Here is a 20,751-nt window from a genome sequence, read left to right as displayed (position 1 = left end):
CCCTGCATTGCTGCGCTGTCATTCCCACTGTTGCAGAACCCTCGAGGTTAAGGGATGAGCCTTAATAAACTATCACACATCCCGTGTGTACTCAGTTAACCTCTAGTTAACTCAAGGAAATCATTATTTGAAACTCCTCAAGGAGTTCCAATGACTTATTGCTTAAGGTTCTCCAGAATCTGGTATCAATTATCTAACTAATTTTATCTCCTATCGCTGGCACTTAAAGATTAATTCCATGGATGATTGAAAATAAATTCTTAGCTCTGAGAGCCTTTCCCCTCTCTGAGATGTGTTATATTTATTTGGGGGATCATGCTGAACCCCAACATCACTTCTAATCGGAAATGGTTTGTCTCACACTCCATGCAAGACATACCTACCTCTCATGGTCTCGCTCAACTTCCCCCGCTCCATGGGCCTAACTGCTTCTAGCCTGTGCAGGTTTAGGTTCTTATAACACTCTAGTCAGATTTCTTGTAATATCCATACTATTTATTAACATTGTATATTGTTACTTAGCTGACTAGCAACTTATTTTATGTTTTGTTTCCAAAACTAGATTATAAAGTTTGAGGATAGAATCATTATATGCCCCGTATTTCCAGCACAGGTATAAACTCAATCAGGGGAGCTGGCTCATTCTTCCCTGAACCCCCAGGACTAGACACAGTACCCTCCCTCTGTGCTGACACGACCAAATAATTGTACCACACAGTGAAAATGAATGAACTACAGCCACGTGCAGCAACATGGAAGGGTCCTAAAGAGTAATACGGAGGGGAAATATCCCAGAAGGCTGCATATAATAACATTTCTATAACGTCTAGAAAACAAAAGCAAAACTAAATACCTTATTATGTAGGAATACACATATATTTGATACCACTGTTTACAAAAGCAAAGGGATAATAAACCAAATTCTGCAGAGGTTAGCTCTGTGGGGGAAGGCGAAAGTGAGGATGTGGGATAAGGGGGCACGTACACACATGACGTGGTTTTGTCACATATGAGTTCTCCAGTAGGGTGTGGGCCCACCTTATCACCACGCTCCGTATTTCACACCTTTGTCACATAAATTATTGTGCCAAATATGCCAGTAGAATAGTAATAACGGAGGAAAACACAACTCTGGTGGTCAGGAATCATCACCACTAACCCTAACGATGAAATTCTCTGGCTTGTTCTGTGATACGGCCGGGCATGCGCAGCTCCTGGCAGTTCCTACATATCGATCAGCAACAGACGGATGCCAGGTACCTATACATGAACCTTGCCCTTTATGTGTCTTTTAATAAACAGAAGTTATTAACATGGATGAACTGATGAACTTCTTTCATGCTTAGTAATTCTGAGAAATTATTTTCTATTCCCAAATCCTAAAGAAATCCCCCTACAGTTTCTTCTACAAGTTTTGAAGTTTCGTCTCCACATCTAATCTGTCGGTTGGTACTTTCCTTCTTTCGGTATCAGTGTGCGGTAGAGAGCCCAGGTGCTCTGCCTGTACGCATCACCAACTGACCCAGCATCCTTCTCGATGGCCGTGTGGCCATGGACTACAGAGCAACCGACATCTCGCCCAACTAAATTTAGAAACTACAATGAATTTTTAGGAAAAGGAGGATCTCACCACCTCTGATGATTTTCATCTGCACCCTTAAGATTCTTTATGACTTACTTATGAATGCTATAAATCTAAACAGGATGAGTTATAGAAAAACTATCTTCTCTCTTTTCTAGGAAAAGAAGTCGTGGTTGAGAAGCTACATGACCTAAGTCAAAAGAAGAACTCAGAAAGGACACACAGCTAGAATCCCAGACGACAGCATATTAAAACCCACCATGGAATGTTACATGTCACAGCCTGAACAGAAAAAAACCACCAGCCGGAAGTCTAGAGGTCTGGTGAGTGAGGCTCGCGTCACTCACTCAGTTTCCAGACTGTCTCCACTTGCAGAAGACACACACATCTTTCTAAGACTGACAGCAAATCAGAGCCTAATAACTTTGATCAGACCGCACTCATGCTCTGCTCTTCTGGAAGACCTCATTCCCTCCACAACAGCATCTGAATGGAACCGGAGTTGCTCTCTACTCTCCTGGTCCTGCACCCTGAGCCTCTCGATCTTCGGGACAGTTCATATTTATGTGGGAGTGGGAAGGTCCCCCAACCATGGTGTGAGGGGTTCGCACTTGGTTTCGGGTCTCAGTAAGATGTGTGTGGGAAGCACTCTTCCTCCAACACAGTCCTGCTCAGACTAGGAAGAGCCAGGAGAACAGATCCTTAGGTCCGGGAGAGCATTACTCCTGCTGAGAGTTCCTGCAGGCAGAGTGATGAGCAAGACAGGAAGATGGAATGCAGCACCACAGTCTTCCTGAAGCAACCACAGAAGTATAAGCCCTGTTCTCCTTGGCATGGAGCTGGAGATGGGTGTTCGCCTAGTTCTGTAATGCAGGCAGAAGTTCTCAGAGGGACTAACAAAGGAACCCAAGTGCCTGAAGCCATAATGGAAGGAGTGGAACCTTCAGTGTTTGTTCTGACCTGACTAGTTACACTGATAAAACAGATTCTATCCCACTGATTTGATTTCCTGGGATATAAATTCCTACCGGAGCAGATTATCATTTGATGCAATAGCCCGCCTCTTACCTCAACAGCCGCAGCTCGGCCAGCAGCGTGGGGTTCTGCTGGGCCTTCTCCGGGGTGGGCTGGGAAGCCTGCTCGTGCTCCAGGCGGAGCCGCTGGATCTCCTGCAGGATCTCCCTGGAGACAGAGAAGAAAGGAAGAGGGCCTCACAGCTCCCTCTTCCGTCAGAAGTTTCCACTCTTGCACTGCAATCTCTACCAGTCTTACTCTGAATTTACTGGACTTGGGCTGGCCTATATTCACTGGGGGGCAGGGGGTGGGGGCCAAGGTTCTTCCTTTGTTGTCAAAAGCCATCTAGTCTGCCAGGAAAACGAGATCCTCACGTGATAATCTGGGACTTCAGAAAGCGGCTCAGCCTGTGTGTTCTTACCTGTTTTTGTTTTCCAGTTCTGCAATGAGCTGTCTTTGTTGTTTGTTGGCATCAAAGTTAAAGCTCAGGTCCGTGGCAGGGCGGGTCTGCAGTGAGGAGACAGAAAGGTGGCTTTTTCCCCCTGATTCAAATATATCCAGAGTCCTAGACAGACTGTTGGGTAATTTTCGAGGTAAGAATGACCTACCATAGAACCCACCCATCTTAAGTGTACAGTTCAATGAGTCTTAGTGAGTTTAAACAGTGGTGGAGCCAGTCACCCGAAGTCCAGCTTTAGAACATCTCCACCACCACAGAAAAATGCCCCTCGTGCCAGTCTGGGTCAACTGCCACTCACTCCCATCCCCCAGTGCAGGCACCCACTGGTCTGCTGTCTAGCTTTGCCTTTTCTAGGAGCTGCTTGTCAGTGGAATCATATAACATGCAGTCGTTGGCTTCTAGCTTCTACTTAGCATGATGTTTTTGGTGTTTATCTACGTTGCTTCATGAGTCAGGAGCTCCCTCTTTTTATTGCTGAGTAGCATTCCATTGTTGCCGCTTTCTGCTATTCAGTGAAGCAGCTATGTGTTCGTGTCTGTTTTCATTTCTCTTGGGCAAGCACCTAAAAGTGGAATTCCTGAGTTATAAGGTATTTGATGTTTGGAGGAATTGTCCGATTGTTTTCCCAAGCGGCTATACCCTTTTATAGTCACACCAACAATGAATCAGGGAGCGATGCTCCACGTCCTGTTAACACTTGTCACTGTCTTTTTAGTGTTAATCACTCTAGTGGGGGGTGTGACGTATCTAACTGTGGGTTTGTTTTAAAAAATGAGATGTAATGTACAGGCCATGAACCCCACCCACCCTTTGACAGAATACAGTGCTTTCCAGAAGAGTTGTGATGTTGTGAAATCACCGTCACTAATTCCAGAACGTTTTCATCACCCCCACGAAGAAACCCCAGCTGATTAGCAGTCACTCCCCACAGCCCCTTCCCCACCCAACAGCTACTAATCTAGTTCCTGTCTTTCTGGACCTGCCTATTCTGAACAGTTCATACAAATGGAATTATGCAATACATGAGCTTTTATATCTGGCTTCTTTCACGGAGCAAAATGTTTTCGAGGTTCGTCCATGTTGTCACATGTATCAGTATTCCATTCTTTTTGTACAGCTGCTCAACATTCCATGATATGGACACACCACATTTTGTTTATTCAACAGTGGGTGGGTATTTGAATTGTTCCCATTTTTGGGCTATTTTGGATAATGCTTCTATGAACATCTGTGGACAAGTTTTTGCATGGAGATGTATTTTCATCTCTCTTGGGTAGACATCTAGGAGGGGAATTGCTGGGTCACATGGTAACTGCCATCTGAGGACCTGCCGAACTGTTTTCCAAAGTGGCTGAGCTATTTTACAGTCCTACTCTTGACACATGAGGATTCCATTTTTAACATGTCCTCCTCAACACTTGTTATTGTCCTTCGTTTTGATCATCGCCATCCTGGTAGGGATGAAGCGCTATCTCGTTGTGGAATCGGTTTACATCTTCCTCATGACTAATGTGTTGGGCACGCTTCCGTGTGCTTATCGGTCACTTATATATTATCTTTGAAGAAATCACTGTGGTTTTGTTTTGTAAGTCCACTGATGTTTACAACACTTGTTACCCCCTTTAAGAATACGGAAGCCAATCAACACGAACTAGGAAAACAGGTGAACAGGTGAGGCTTCCCTCTGCTGTTAACCAGAGCGAAAGCTCTCAGTGAAGGCCCTTCGATGGCTGCGCCTCACTCTGCACACTCTCAGTGCTGCCCCAGACCTGACCTGCAGTGAAGCAGGAACCTTGACCCCTATCTAGAGCCTGAAGGTGCGTTTCCTAAACAAACAGGGGCAAAGCCCAGAGCAAATCTGGGTGGGAGGCTTTTTACCAAGTATTTTTCTTTCTTTTCTTTGTTCTCCTCCAGAGACGAGTGGACCAGCAGCCAATTCAGCGAATTTTCTATATTATACTAAGAATCTTGTGAGACTCTGAATTGAACCTCAGAAAAATGGCTTGCCTGAGACTGAACCTGCTATGAATAATAGATTTACAATTTCTGAAAACTGGAGTTCAAACTAATGGCTTCTTATTAGAGTGGGACCAGGGAAAATTAGGAGGAAATGATCTCTGAAAGGAATCGGCTTCCTAGATAGAAAACAAACAGACAAAAACCCCACAGTAATCCACTGGAAATTTCTAAAGAACCTTTTCAGTTTTGAGTGTCTGAAGGTACTCAAAGGCATCTTTCAGAGGGGAGGTTAATACAGCGATCAGGGGTTATTATCGACAGCGGCTCCTGACCAGGCAGGAGCCTTTGGCACCAAGGAGCTTCATCACTTACATACAAAGACATGGGCGGGGGAAGGTGGAGGAAGAGTGGGACCCTGAGGCAGCTCTCCCACTGGGGTATCGTGCCTGGGGACAGAACGGGGAGAGCCCCACTGGCAAATGTCCACTTTTCACCAGGGCTTATTTCACCAGGTCAGATTTTAAACACTGTCAGCTACACATTAAATAACAGAGAAACTGAGAATTTTATTTATTTACTATCTTAAACACCATAGTGCTCCTTAAAAAAAAAAGCCAGGTATCCTTATTTCTAAAATGTAGAGGATACTAAAGAGAAAAAAACAGAAGGGGAATTATTAGGTCATAAAGACACAGACTACTTTGGCAAGAAGAGACCAAAAGATAATTTCCTTCAAAAATTAAATAGTTCATGCATTCATTTATTCAACAAATATTTCCCAAGCACTGTGTGCTAGACACTGCTTTGGAAACTAGTGATGCATTAGTGGGTAAGATACAGCCCCCACCCTCACGGAGCATACGTTACACCGGGACAGAAAGATATATGGTCATTGTGATAAACGCAATGAAGAAACACAGGGTAATGAGACAGAGTGAGCTGAGACAGGGACTCTTTCTAAATGAGGTGGTGGTGAAATGCTCTCAGAGACTCACTGACATTAGGAAGCAAACCAGTGGAAGGTCAGAGGAATGAGCAAAGGCCACAGGCCTACAGCTGCTGCGTTTGCTGTTCTCAGGTCAGTGAGTGAGCTGGGGTGGGAGTGGCCAGTAATGAACTGGGAGATGAAGCTGGTGTCCAGATCACAGTGGGCCAAGGACAGGAGGCTCCGTTTCATTCTGAATGTGGAGTGAAGCCACTACAGGACCCTGAACGGGAAATACAGCAATTCCAAATAATGCAGGAACACATTCTAGCCTCAAGAAAGTGGAGCCTAACTCCCCATTCCTGTGTGGCCTGCCCATAACGACTTCCTTTCAAAGAGGCCGGTGGGAAGGCAGGGGAGGAATCTTATGTTGGAAAAACCTGACAAAACACTTCCTCAGCCAGGTGACCACGGTCAACAGCGACAGTGATAAATGATGCTGATCCTATGTACCCTTGACATGAGAGAAAGTGGCGCTTGCCTCTTCTTCCTCAAAACCCACAGTCTCAGTCTAATCATGAGAAAAATATCATACTAATCCCATGTAAGGAACATTCTACGGTATGTGACGAATACTCCTGAAAACCAGCAAGGCCATCAAAAACAAGGAAAGTCAGAGAAACTGTCACCACCAAGAGGGACCGAAGGAGACGTGACAACTAAGTACAATGTGGCATCCTGGGAAAGAAAAAGGACATTAGGTAAAAAACTAACAAAGTCTGAACAAAATATGGAGCTTGGTTAATAATAATGTATCAATGTTGGCTCATTATGTGCAAGCAACATGCCATACTAATGTAAGATGCTAGTATCAGGAAACTGGGTATGGAAATTCTCTGACCTAGCCTCACAGTTCCTCTGTAGATCTACAACTGGCCTGCAATAAAAGTTTATTCCGAACAACACTGCTCTGGCTGCCGAGTGGAGAATCTGCTGTAGTGGGGTAAGAATGCAAGTGGGTGGGCTAGGTAGGAATCCCAGCCTTTGCTACTTATCATCATGGAGAGCTTGAGTTATTTTGTTTTACTGGGCCTTTTTTTTCTTGTCTGTAGAGTGGGGATATTTACAAAAAGAGATGTGAAAAGGATCACTTCCTCTGTTACATCGGCACTCTCTTAGGTTCAGGCAATCTCGCAGAGCTCCACCATCTTTAATGAGATGGAGATACACCTGGAAAGTACAGGATGAGAGACGAGACCCCCTCGAGTGAAACTGGGCACAAGTTATACAACCAAGGGACGCCAACCGTCAGCGAACTGCCGTCTGGTAATATGCATTTCTGTGGCCTCCTAAAAATACAGGGCCCGGCATAAATAATGCCCTTTTCATTACAAAATCTTTTACTACAAAATCATAAGCATATAATTCTGTAACATGACAAGTATCACACGCAAGCACACCATATGACATTTTAGGTGAAATGCTCAAATTAAAACTATAAATGATTACACCCACATTACTACCCTACCAACCACACTCACACAGACCTTACTTCTGCCAGACCCTGTACACTGGAGGCTGCCCACCTGTATGAACTTGGTGACGATGAATTCCAAAGGGAGGTATGTGCCTGATACCAACCAGACTTCCCTTTGTATCGCAGGGGAAGTCCTGCCATCACCCCAAGCCCACTGAGACTAACGAGGGCTGTGGATTACTAATCTCTCTCTCATCTCTCAAAAACCCAATAATGTCTTTTAGGGTGGTGGTCCCAGAGCTAGCTTATACAGAAGAAGACTGGGAATCTTCTACTCCTTTTGTACATAAAAATCAAGGCATCAAAAACCAAGAGACTCTCATTCAGTAGGTCTGAGGCAAAGCCAAGGGCCTATTTTTTAATTGCTTCACACAATTAGAATATCAGGTTTGTCACTTACTATTTTTACAGGGGATTCTGAGTCACTGAGTGTGTGCAAATCGCCACATGGACACTGCTGATCCGTGATTCTAAGAAACCACAGAAGAATTCTGGAATGGTGCGCACCGACCCAAGAAGATGCTGTGGTGGCTAAGACCGTGCTACCTGGGTAAAAGCATCTCAAAACTGTGCAGCTTCGTGGGATGCAAATGCAAAAGTTTCCCCTTCCTTTCCACCTTTCTTCCAAGATTTCCATTGCAAATTTTTAATTTTTCACACACAAAAAATTACTTTAGAAACAAACCCCAAACATCTGAGTATATCTAATGCTGGTGATGTTTTTGATAAAACTTTAAGAATTTACTGTTGTTATGATTTTCCACACACTGTAGTTTTGTTTTGTTTACTTCTTCAGAAAAACACATTAGTTCCCCTGGCTCCTCCGGGCACCTAGAATCTCTGCATTCGAGGGTGAGCCTGCCACGGTGTCAGTGGCCACTGTGTGCCACCTGGGGAGGGGGACGCCGAAGCCCGCGACGGGGTGCAGTGCCGACTGCTGGGGTGATTTAATGGTCTTTCTTTGTGGAGGAATGTTTTGTAAAAAGATCAAGGCACAGTCTATCTGGCAGGCTATAAATTCTTCTAAGCACTACACCCACTTTAGGCAGAGCACTTGTACCAGTGAGAGATTAGCAGATTAGAAGTCTTCTGGGTAACAGAAATCTAGTCAAGGAGAACCCAACCTGAGAGGTCTAATATTTATAAGACAACTACACTTTAGAAAATAAACTGAAGATGAAAGGCACCATATCAGTATTTAGTCTCAAGCCCATCTAACAACGATCATTTTCACTCAAATAAGAGAATTGGTATCAGAAGCTATCAGGTGTAAACAGACTTATCTTGTTTGTAGTGAAGGAGAACTGCAATCTCCTATTCAGGGTCAAATGGCTTTGGAGCTTTAATTTATGGCATTTTGAAAGTACTATGCAAAGTCAACAAGACTCTATAATGCCATTAAATATACCTAATTTAAAAAACTCGACCATGATGCTGTCCATCTCAATGAATTTAATTAATTTTGTTTATAAATTTTAATTGCTAAAATAACGTGAATAGTTGTGACTGATTGAGTATATGTGTGAGGTTTAACTAATGGCACTTTGCTTTTCCCCCAGACTTTTCCCCTCTATTCTGTTCTATTTCACTAACCTTTAGAGTTGTAATGTTAGAGTGTGATGTAGGACTTAATATGAGATTTAAAAAATATATTTTTTTGAATTCTAAACAAACGCAAAGGAATACATTACTTTTTGGGGGGGAGAAACAAAGCAAGATTCTCTATTGGCAGCTTTCATAACTCCACCTTGCTATGAAAAAGTAAACATGAACTGGTACACATTTCTACAGTTAATATACCGTGTTTGCAGTCCAGAGCGATCTGGCCTCCTGTCCAGCCCGGCTCACTCCGGGATTGTTCTCTTATTGAAATCCCCCACTCTGGGCCTCGACGTGTGTCAAAACACCCCAGTGGCCACTCATCACAGTTTCTTTACCTGGTCACCGCTCGCACGGCCTGTTGTTCTGGCTTCAGATCACTCCGCCTTTAAGCTCTGTGCTTGTATTTGATGATTTTTAATGTTATAGTCAATGACATATTTCCTAAATTTGACTGTCTTGTTTACTGCTAGTAAATAAAATAAATTTTTATATTGACTTTGTATCTTGCAACATTGTGACAAAGTCACGAATCTGTTCTAGTATTGTTTTTGCAGATTCCTTAGAAATTTTCTATGCAGTATCATGTCATCTGCAAATAATAACAGTTTTACTTCTTCCTTGCTAATATTTATGCCCTTCTTGTGATGTTGCATTGGCTAGGGCCTTCAGAACAATTTTGAATAGGAGTGGTAGAAGGGGACATCTTTGTCTTGTTGTGAGAATATTAGGTAGAGAAAATAGTCTGAAAATTAACCTTTAAGTGTAGTATTAGCTGTATGTTTTTTGTAGGCAATTGTTATCATCTGAGGAAGTTTCTTCTACTCCTGGGGTACTGAGACGTTGTACCATAAATAATGATTATATTTTGTCACAGGCTTTTTCTGCATCTATTGAAATGGCCTCATATTTGTCTTCCTTAAACTGCTAGTATGGGGAATTACACTGGCTGATTTTTGTGTATTAAATCAATTTGCATTCCTAAAATAAATCTCACTTGATTGTGGAGTATTACCCTGTTTGCATACTGCTGGATTCAATTTGCTAATTTTTTTTAAAAGAAGTTTTCTTTTAAAAGACTTTATTTATTTTTAGAGAGAAAGGAAAGGAGGAAGAAATAAAGGGAGAGAAACATCAATATGTGGTTGCTTCTCGCACACTCCCTACTGGGGACCTGGCCTGCAACCCAGGCACGTGCCCTGACTGGGAATCGAACTGGCAACCCCTTGTTTCACAGGCCAGCACTCAATCCACTGAGCCACAACAGCCAGGGCTCAATTTGCTAATATTTTGTTAAGAAATTTTTACCCATGATCATAAGAGAATTTGGCCATCGATTTCCTTTTCTTGTAATTGTCTTGTATTATTTTGATATCAGATTATAGGGGTCTGATGAAATGACTTGGAATTGTTCCTTCTTCCTCTATTTCCTGTTAGAGTTTATGTCAGATTGTTATAATGTCTCTTTTATGAATATGATAATATCTAACAGCTAAGCCATGTGAGCTTGAAGTTTTCCTTCTGGGAAGTTATCGATACAATTTAACAGGTTTAAGACTAGCTAGATTTCCTATTTATTTTTATGTCAGTATTGTTAATCTGTCTTTCAAGAAATGTGTCTATTTCATCTAGGTTGTTAAATTCATTGGCAAAAAGTAGCTCCTAACATTTCCTTATCATCCTTAATAACGTCTGCAGGACCTGTAGCCACGTCCCGTTTTCGTTTGTGATATTGGTAATTTGGGGTTTCTTTCTTTTTTTCTTGATCAGGATCTCTAGGGATCTATTAATTTTATTGATTTTTTTCAAAGAATTAATAAACTGACTCTTTGATTTTCTGTTCTTGATTCACTTTTTGAAGACAGAATATCATAAAATTAAAGACCACTGAAATCCCTTCCCTAAACCCACTCCTCTCCTGTCCCTGAAGTGCTCATCCTCCTGAGTTTCATGTTGACTGTTCCCCTATCACTTGCGTTCAAGTAACGCTAATATGTGCTGTGCTACTGGAACCCTCTACTCACTCACCAGGTTTCCTGCTTCTGCGGCCAGCCGGGCGGCGTAGCGAGCTATGAGCCGGTGTTCCTCGTCCAGTCGGCTGGGACTGTCCAGGACACTGTCAAGGAGATAAAAATTCAACAGGAGTCTCCCAAACATCCCCTCTTCTTGCTTCTCTTTCAGAATGACATGGGAGAAAAGCTTGTAGAAAGGATGGTAAGAGAAGAAGTGGAGGCCTGGCTCACGCACGCCAATGGCCGTCCGACACAAAGGGGACTTAGAGAAATGAGGCCACGCATGTCACCTCTCTTCAGCAGCACATCCCATTGCTCTTACACTGCCAGACGGGCACTTCCTTTTTCATACGAGGACTGAGAAAAGACAGGGCATTTACAGAGTCCGAGAGAGGGGTTTCCGATCAAATGTTCTAAAAAGCTCACCACTTTTAGACATAAGTCTCCAACCCCAAAAGACCAAAAGAAAGCTGACAAAGCAGCATGAAAAAGGGCTGAAAAAAGTACAATTTACACTGGCCGAGCAAAACAGAGGGCTGAGGCAGGCCCAGCGTGTGGTAAAGGTGGAGAAGCGTACATGGTATCAAACATTTCTCTCAGTGCCTCTTTTTCTTCTTTTACCATGCTTGTTTCACGTGGCAGCCCCATCTTGGAGCCACTCAGTCCGTTACTCTTTACAAGAGCTCCAGCACTCTAAAAATGTAAAGACCCACCGAGGTGGGATATCAGGTAATGCCGCACCTGCATGAAAAGCAGGTCAGCTCTATGCAATGCAATGAGCTGTAGATGAAACAGCTGACTCCATTAATTTAGCACATGACATCGACTGTCCTGTGTTCGTATCAGGGACTTCCTGATGAACAGGGACTGTGACTATACAGTTCCCTTTGTTTAAGTCTGGCAGGAGCTTTAACGTAACAGAGATGACGATGACAGACCAGAGCTTGCTTCTACTTTGGCCCTAGGCTTTCGGAGTTCTAAAAACCCTTGCTTGGAATTTAGCAACCTGACACATGCTACGAAAAAATTTAAAGACATGAGCTCAATACTCGTCAAATCTTGTTATAATCACTGAGGGGAATCTGGGAAGGGTAGAGTTAGATTAACAGAGCTCCACCTTCTCTGTATACAATCAACTGTATTCTTCCTAGATTTTTTTCACCTTTCTATATTTCTATCTCTGTGGCTAATGCTGTAAGTTTAGTCTTTCCTCTAGGATAGATTTTTTTTTTTGGGGGGGGGAGGGAATATGCTTTAAAGTCTTCTGCCTATGACACTTCTGAACCCTTTGTAACTTTAGGTGTGCAAATGTCAGTCTCCAACATGTATAATTCCCCTCTCAGAAGTTGATCATACAGTAAGAACAGGCTACCATCAGCTGACTTTAACATCTTCGGGCCAAGGCCCCAGGTCTGGGCTGAAATGTATTTGTGTTTTAAAGGTGTTTGTCTGACACAAGAGAGCTACCTTTATCCTTTAAATAAACAACAGAAATGAACATTTAACAATACAAGTAGATAATATCATGGAGGGACTGGCAGCCTAAGAAGTGAGACTTAACAAGGTTAACCTCTGTTTTTTGGCCAGGGACACCGTGCTCCTCAGTGCAGGAGAGCTCCTTCTCCAGCTCATTCCAACGCCCAGGGAGGGCAGTCCTGCTTGTCATTTACACCAGAGTGTAGACGACATGGTTGTTCTGATGGTCTCTGCTTTCCAGCCAGAAACTAGAACTTTGTGTTGATGAGAGGTTTTAGGGTCAATGAAAATTATGAGGAACATTAGAAAGGATCCCTATTCTTCTTGAACTGAATTCATTTGCAGAATTAGCCATGAAATTTCTGATTTCTTTGAGGAAGTATGAAGCTCAGTTCCTTAGAGTCTAAGTCGGGAAGAGAGGTAGTACTCACCGCACCTTAACGTTCTCCCAGGGTCCCTGGCCACTGATTCTTGAGCAGGGGGCCTTATCCTCAAGCCAAAGACGTGAGGACCTTGGCTAAAACTACCATAAATCTTCTTGGGCTGAAATATCAGGTAGCAGTTGCTGTCCAACATTCAGTTGCTACTTTCCCTGTGGAAACTTTTAACCACCTGGACAATTGCCCTGATTTTAAGCGAGCTGTCCTGCCAGGGGTGAGGGGAGACGACTCTGCTCCTGCCGACCGAGGGGCGGGGCAGACCGCACAGAAACCATCTCTGCCGGATGAGAAGACGCTCTCTGTGACACAGTGCACAAGCAGCAGCCAGGCCCCGCCTGCCCTCCTGAAGCAGAAGCCTGTCAAACGTACTTGGGAAGTACGAGAACCCTACAGTCTCTCTAAGGCTCTAGAGCTAGGTAAGTGCCTAGAAATAGCAATGCTATTTAGTCGTACTAGGGAAACTATGGGAAATGATATAAAGTATAATATTAACAAGAGTCCTTTTTAAATATATGCATTCCTCATTGACTATTAATTGATCTGTCAGCATGGGGAATAAGAGTTGCCTTCTCATGGAACCATGGTATGCTATGGGCAAAACGAAGACCAAAATTTAAGGCTCCGGCCTCCCTTATGTATTTGGTTTATACATCATGGGGTCCCCCCAAGACTAAGAATCTCATTGTCAGGTACAGTGACTCTGCCATGCAGAGCGGCTGCGATGGCTTTGGGTGACTCACCCTTCACCTGCATTCTCCTTGTGGAGTGCTGGTGGGTGTGGGCATGGCGCGGGCAGGTGGCCAGGTCTGCCTGAGCGTGACAGCACTTTGGTATGAACTCTGTTAAAGGGTTACCTTCGCTGCGGTTAGTGGTTATCAAACGGTTTTCTGTCCTAACCCACTGAAGGGTCGGTCACCTTCCCATATTAAGAATGAGTCATGATCACAGGCTTCAGGGAAAGGGGCATGTGGGGCTAGTATAGCACATGTAATTATTATAGTATGAGGAGGCATACATCATTGGGAAAAAGTCCCTAAGGCAACAATGACCCAATACCACTGCTGAAAAGCACTGGTTTAAATGAACAATGACGGCAGACTTGGGGGACGAGGTGGCAGTGTGAGGTGTGAAGATGTTAACAGTGGCAGTACCGGAGATGAGACGGAGTGCGATGTGCGTGGGCTGCCTGGCCTAGGCTTTGAGTATCAACAGAAAGATCTCACTACTTAGGCAAGAATGAACATAGAGGCTCATCACATGCCTCTGTGGATGTACATCTTCGGACCGCCTATCTCTCCGAGGTTTGTATATTCTTTAAGTACAATCTGAAGGAAGTGAGCTCCACTTCAAAGGAGAATTTTGACTATATGTTTAGGTAAGTGCCTGGGCTTGGCAAGGCTCCTTCTCCTTTAGAAGTTAATGCTTTAGCAATAACATAAACTCTGCCAAACATAGCTGCGAGCTTCTCAGGCAAAACCCCACATGCAGAGCGTTTTCCAGCTGGCAACCCTGGGCAACGCAGCTCCCCCACCCTCTGCTCAGCCCCGGGTTACCCGCCTGCTGCCGCCCTCCCACTGACCGTGCACAGTGCTGCAGACGGGCCACATAGGAGGCTATCAGCGCGTGCTCATCGGCCAGGTGACTGGGCATATCCTGGCTACACTGTAACCTAGGGACAATGGAGGCAAAGACAGCAAGCATGACACAAACACAGAGCGAGAAATGAACATGAGTTAAAATGGGCAAATTTCAAAGAAATATAGAAAAATAATAAATCATGATAAGACAAACTTAAAAAAAACCACAATGCGTAATGGAATGTGGTGTTATACCATAGGGAGTATGTCTCACAAAGCCTTTGAGCAAAAGAAGTCCCTTAGGAGATAGCTTTGGCCACCTGACACCACAACCCTTGAGCAAAGAAACCACGGAGGGGCCACCATGGAGCCTTGCCCCACAGGCTTGTCCAGGGTCGGGGCTCTGTGATGGGTGCACCTCTAAGGGAATGCCGGCTGGCACGAGGACAGGCAAAGTGGGTCTACTTAACACCACAAAGAGGCCCCCTAATGCTTTCACCCCCTTTGTCTAGATGTAAGAGTTGTCAGTGTTGCCTCATGATAGCAGTTCAACCTTTTTATTTCTGTAAGAACACCGCCTCTAGCATCATTCTGCTCTCTCCCACACAACTGGTACTTAAACCAAACTTGTCAGAGTTGTATCTCATTGTGAGACAACACTTCATGTGTTCCGAGCGAGGCTCTCTCCTCGAGATCGACGGAAGGTCCTCGAGCACGCTATCTTTTTAAAAATAAATACTTTTTATTGTAGAAATGTTAAAATGTGCACAAAATAGAGAGTAATCCAATGAACACCCTTCACGTACCCATCACCAAACGACAACAAAAATCAACACTTTCCTACTTGTTCACTCTAGTCTTCCTTTTCCTAACAGTTTGTGCAGGAAGGGTGGTTATAGCAAATCCCAGACAACTTATTCTTTGCCTCAGAAATACTTAATTTAAATAACCTCAATGGCATTATGACACCTAGAAAATTAACAAAAATACTTAAACTCAGTCCATCTGAAAATTTCATCAATCTTTTAAAAAAATACTTTTACAGTTAAAATCAAGATCCAAACAAGGTCCACAGATCTTGCAATTGGTTGATGTTTCTGTTTTTAATCTATAGCACTTCCTCCTTTTCCATTCTGTCATTTATTTGTGAAGAAAACAGGTTGTCTTTTAGCATATCCTATATTCTGTATTTAACTGATTATTTCCTGTGGTGTCATTTAATTTGTCTCTCTATCCTCTGTGATTAGATATAAATGCCTGGGTAAAGTTTGTGCCTTTTTTTTTGGAAGGGGGAAGGGGCTAGACTCCATCGTAGGTAATACGCTGTACTTATAAGTCAAGTAGGAGGCACATAATGAAATATGAATGTTGACCAGTGGGTTCAGATGTTATTGGTTACGTGTCTCCATTATGAAGTCCCCCATCAACATTACACCTGATGGTTTTTGCCTTTATTGATGCTCTTGACTACATTCATTATTTCCGTAAGGGTTGCAAAATGTTCATTTTCTCCATTTATAACTCTCCTCTATTTGTTTATCTTGAAATACTGCTCACTTGGAAAAGGTAAAATGAATGGATGATGTTTCCTATTACTGAACAAAATTCAGGACAAGGAGTGAGTTGGTACCCTAGCAAACTCCAATGGTTACCAAGGGCTTTTCCTTTTTAGTGTCACATGAACTCAGATCTGTATGTATCTGATGTGCTTCAATCAGTTACAATCATCTTTTTGTTGCTCAGATTGTCCTATCTTTGGTCAGCGGGAGCCCTGTAGGCAGTAGGCTCCTGTGCTCCTCCGACATACACAGTAGCTCTTATTAGCTTTCTTGCTTGGGACAGTAGGATATCTAGTCCCATCTTGAGTATATCCTGCCCCACACTTGATATCCACCGTTCTTCCAAGGACTTCAGGTTCCCTTTACTGGAAAAGAGTGTTAGAGACCACAGACAGGGGTCTATGGCGCTCAGTGTTCCTGGGTTGTCACTGCTTCTAGACCTTTTCGGTGGATAAAGCTAGTAAATTTATATATTTTAGAAAACAAAATTTTCAGTACTTTCAGATGCCATTCCATTTTCTTCTAGCTTGCATTGTTTTTAATGAGAAGTCACTGAAAAATCTTATCTTTGTTCCCCTGTGAGTAACATCATTTTTTGTCTAGCTGCTTTGAATATTTTCTCTTTATCACTGGTTTTTAGCAATTTGAGTGTGATGTGCCTTGGTATGGTTTTCTCTATTTATCCTGCTTACAGTTTGTTGAGCTTCTTGTATATGTGGGTTTATAATCTTCACTGATTTGGAAAAAATTTATTTTCTTAACTATTTTTTTCTCTCTCCCCCTCTGCTTGACATTGTTCCACAAGTCACCGATGCTGTGTTTGTTTTCCAACTTTTTCCTTCTCTGTGCTTCATTTTGGGTCGTTTGTCTTTAAGTTCAGTGGACTTTTCACCTGCATTCTGGTCTGTTAAGTCCATCCCTTGAATTTTTCATGTAAGGTATTATCCTTTTCAACTCTAGAAGTTGTTTTTTTAATTTAAAAATGGTAAGTTTAAGTAGAAAGTTAGAATTACATTTATACTTGATTTTTTTATTTCTTCCATTTTTCTCTTCAATATGTTCATATTTTCCACTATATTCTTTGGTATTTATCATGACTGTTTTAAAGTCTCTATCTGCTAATTGCATAATGGCTATTATTTCTGGCTCTTTTTACATTAACTAATTTTCTCCTGGTTACAGGTCATACTTTCCTGCTTCTTCCTATGCCTTCTAATTTTTTACTGAATGATGGAAATTGTGAGTATTATATTGTTTAATGTCTGGATTAAAAAATTTTTTATTGTTTTTGAATGTCTGGATTTTGATGTCTTCCTCCAAAGAATCTGTTAGTTAATTTACTTGTGGATGGCTGCATCCTTATGAGGCTTGGATTTAAGCTTCATTAGTGCAGATCCAGGGTAAACTTTACCTAGGATTATTTTTGCCCTGTCCCTAGGACTCTCTGGGGTCTTTATTGAATGCCTCAAGCATTCAATGATGTCTCTCTACCATGTTGGTTGAAACTCAACAACCGCGTAATCCCGGGTACTTATTCCACTTTCATATTCTTCGGGGGCTGTAATTTCCCAGGTAGTTGTTCTTTGCTGATCTTGTGAAATCTCATTCTATGCAAATGTAGCTTAGTTTTTACCCAAAGACTCAAGAGTCCTCCATGCAGAGTTATGGAGCTCTTTCTCTGCATACTTCCTATGCTCTGGTAATCTGCTCCATAAACTCCTGCCTCCCCGAACTCCAACCACTGTCTCCTTATTCTCAGTAAGACTGCCTTGCTCTGCTTGTACCGCACACTGGAGCTGGGCAAATGCCTCTCAGCAGAAAGCCTGGACAATCACAGCAATCTCCTCATTTGTTTCTCATCCCTCAGAGATCAGCCCTGCCTTATTTACCTTCTAATTTCTGAAAACAGTTGTTATATTCAGACTGGTTTCCTAGCAGTTTATAGTGGAAGAGCTAATCTGTGGCCAGTTACTTCATCATGACCGGAGTGAAAGTTCTTATAGTAACTCATTTTTATCACACCTTTGTAAAGTACTGATCCACTTCAAACTAGAAATTAAAACAAAACTGCTTCTTTAAGGCAGACATGGAGAAGTAATGCTGTATAATCTGGTAGGCCATTATAAGGGTTTTAGTTTTTACTCCAAGGTGTAAAGTTATTGGAGGACTTTGAGCAGAGGTGAGCATCTTACAATACAAGATGCAGCTTGTATTGTAAAAGGCTCATTTGAAGGTAAAGCACCAGAGAGCAGGGGAAGAAGCAGCTAATTAGAAGGCTGCTGCGTCATGCCAGATGAGAGACCAAAGAGGCTAGGAAATTAGCAGGAGCAGAAGGGGTGAGAAATAGCAAGATCTTGAACATATTTTGATGGTGTTTTTGAATGAGGCTGAGCTAATAATCTGACAGATGAGACGGGATGAGGATCAAAGATTCTGACTTAGCAACTAGGAGAACTGCCATTGACTGAGCCTGGGGAAGACATGGGAGAAGTAGGTTCGGTGGGGAAAGGCAGAGTACCCAGCTTGAAACATGCTAATTGTGAGGCATGCATGAAACAGCCAAGTGAAAATACTGACTAGGAGGAGAGTATACGGTCAGAGCTCAGGGAAAAGGTCGGGTCCAGAAAAATAAGTTTGGAAGTCACCAGTGTGTCGGCTGTATTAACGCTCTGAGTCTAGATGGGATTCCCTACAGTGAGTGAGTGCAGACAAAAGTGAGAAGGGGTCCCTCTGGGATACTAACGTCTAGAGTTCAAAGAAGTATGAAAAAGCCAGCAGAGGAGGCCGAGCAGGGATAAGAGGAAAACCAGAAGGGCACAATACCTGAAGGCAAGGGCAGAAAGTGTTTCAAGTAAAAGAAAATGATCATCTATGTCAACTGCCGCTGATAGATCAAGTAAGGTAAGTCCTGGATTCGCGCTAAGGAAGCCACCGGCCTCCTGGACAGAAATGGCTTTGGCAGAGTAACGGGAAGGGGAGACCTGACCAGGGAACGGCAGAACAGAGATGAGGCGTGCACTACAAAAGCAACAGTCCACCGAGCTCCATCGGCTTCACGTGAAGACTGTTATTCAGAACTGGCGTTGTTTGCCAGATAATTAGGGGTCTAAGCCAAAAGGAAAAGCATTATCCCAGCAGCCCATGGTAGCTGAAGAAATTACATGTCTACGTATTTCCTACTCACATTCAAAATTGTACCTGATTTCCAGATTTACTTTTTGAATTTAAACTTTCCCTTTTTGACAAAAAACATATATATTACTGTATATGTAAATTATAAATATACACACGCATTGTTTTTGTTTGTATTAACCTAAGTTAGAACTGCTGGTGGGTTTACCTTAAATGCATGAATGGAAATAGACTTCAATCCCAACCCAGGAGCAGTTAAAAGCTGGAGGTCTGCCCAAGCTATAGGATGGACTCTGGAACCCGGCCAGCAGGGAGGACCCTGCTGTTCCATACGAGTATGTGTTAATTTTCAATTACTCTGCTTTTTTGTCTTTCAAAAAAAATATTGGAGGGAAAAAAAATCCCTGTGTTGCCATGGAGAGATTCTCATGAATTCACACAAGCTGGTTGTCCCATGCCCAGGCTGAAACCTTCATTACTGTGCTTTTCAATCAAATTCTGCTTTTCTTATTTCACAGGAAGGATGAGAATCAGTGGCGTGACTCCATAAATGGACAGCTTCTGGCTCAACTGATCCCATCTTGCCTCCTTTCTCCGTTTCCCCAACATTTCTTCCGTTCTCAGTCTAAAAACACAGCAGCTCGTGGCTTTTGTCACTTCACTGTAGTCTGTAGATAACAAGAAAAACTCTTTCGGCCTGGCATCCAAGCAGAAAGCCTTTTTAATACAATTACATCTCCAAATTTGGTCAGAAATAGTATTTTTACAGTGAGATCTTCTGGCCTTTAAAAACTGCTTTTCCCTTCTTATGAAGTTGGTGTTAAAATAACGCAGAAAAATTCCAACGGATAACATCCTGCCTTTTCTTAAGATTCCTAGCAATCGGCGACTATTCAGAATTAGTGGCCTACTTAGCCCCCACCTGGACGAACGGACATAGCCTGGCTATCTGGGGCCCCGTGCTGTCTGCAGGAGGTGGGCGACACTCCTGGGAAAGGCTCGTGTGCATCTGCAGTTGTATATGGAGGGCTGGACTACGTGAAGAAGAAACACTCTGGAAATGTGAATGTGTGCGGGAAGTGTGTGAGGGCTTGTTCATGTGGGCAAGGACACACTTCTGCACACATTCGTGTGCTGGGTAGCAAAACAGTGGTCTGTCAACAACCTCCATTATTTTTCTTCCCAGGATCGCTCTCTTCTGTTCTTAGCGGTATAACTCATCACACACATACAAGGATGGGCAGTCATACAATCCTTGGAGCTTTCTCATCCATGGGAGGAGCCCAGCATCTTGAGTGACAAGCGCTGGATATGTGTCTGAAGCGCTGGCAGGAATGAGAAGTAGCTGTCCCGCAGTACAAGGGAAGGAAGACTGGGGAAGCAGGGGACGCAGGGCATCCTGGAGCAGTTCAGTTGCCCTGGTGACCCATGGACACTTTTGCCCTTCTCTTTCTGCTTCTGCCTTTGTGGGTTTGTGAC

At 43.1% G+C, this 20,751-nt stretch overlaps 1 protein-coding gene across 11 annotated transcripts in view; it reads right to left on the bottom strand.

Annotated features, from left to right (window-relative positions):
- Positions 1 to 20,751, bottom strand: part of DTNB (dystrobrevin beta) — a 168,363-nt gene that overhangs the window by 35,587 nt on the left and 112,025 nt on the right. For 8 of the 11 annotated variants that reach the window (XM_053925400.2, XM_053925396.2, XM_053925397.2 and 5 more), the window contains exons 11-14: positions 14,584 to 14,673; positions 11,105 to 11,192; positions 3,018 to 3,103; positions 2,651 to 2,764 (exon numbers count right to left, since the gene is read on the bottom strand). In XM_053925400.2, coding sequence (XP_053781375.1) covers positions 2,651 to 2,764; positions 3,018 to 3,103; positions 11,105 to 11,192; positions 14,584 to 14,673 — 378 coding nt within the window. The remainder of the gene's footprint in view (positions 1 to 2,650; positions 2,765 to 3,017; positions 3,104 to 11,104; positions 11,193 to 14,583; positions 14,674 to 20,751) is intronic. The other 3 variants (XM_045189235.3, XM_053925399.2, XM_045189236.3) reach the window with 1 other exon arrangement.

Source organism: Desmodus rotundus, chromosome 5 (genome assembly GCF_022682495.2).
Source record: "Desmodus rotundus isolate HL8 chromosome 5, HLdesRot8A.1, whole genome shotgun sequence".
Classification (NCBI taxonomy): domain Eukaryota; kingdom Metazoa; phylum Chordata; class Mammalia; order Chiroptera; family Phyllostomidae; genus Desmodus; species Desmodus rotundus.
Note: the sequence above shows the minus strand (reverse complement) of the source record. Positions and strands in the feature narration are given on the sequence as shown.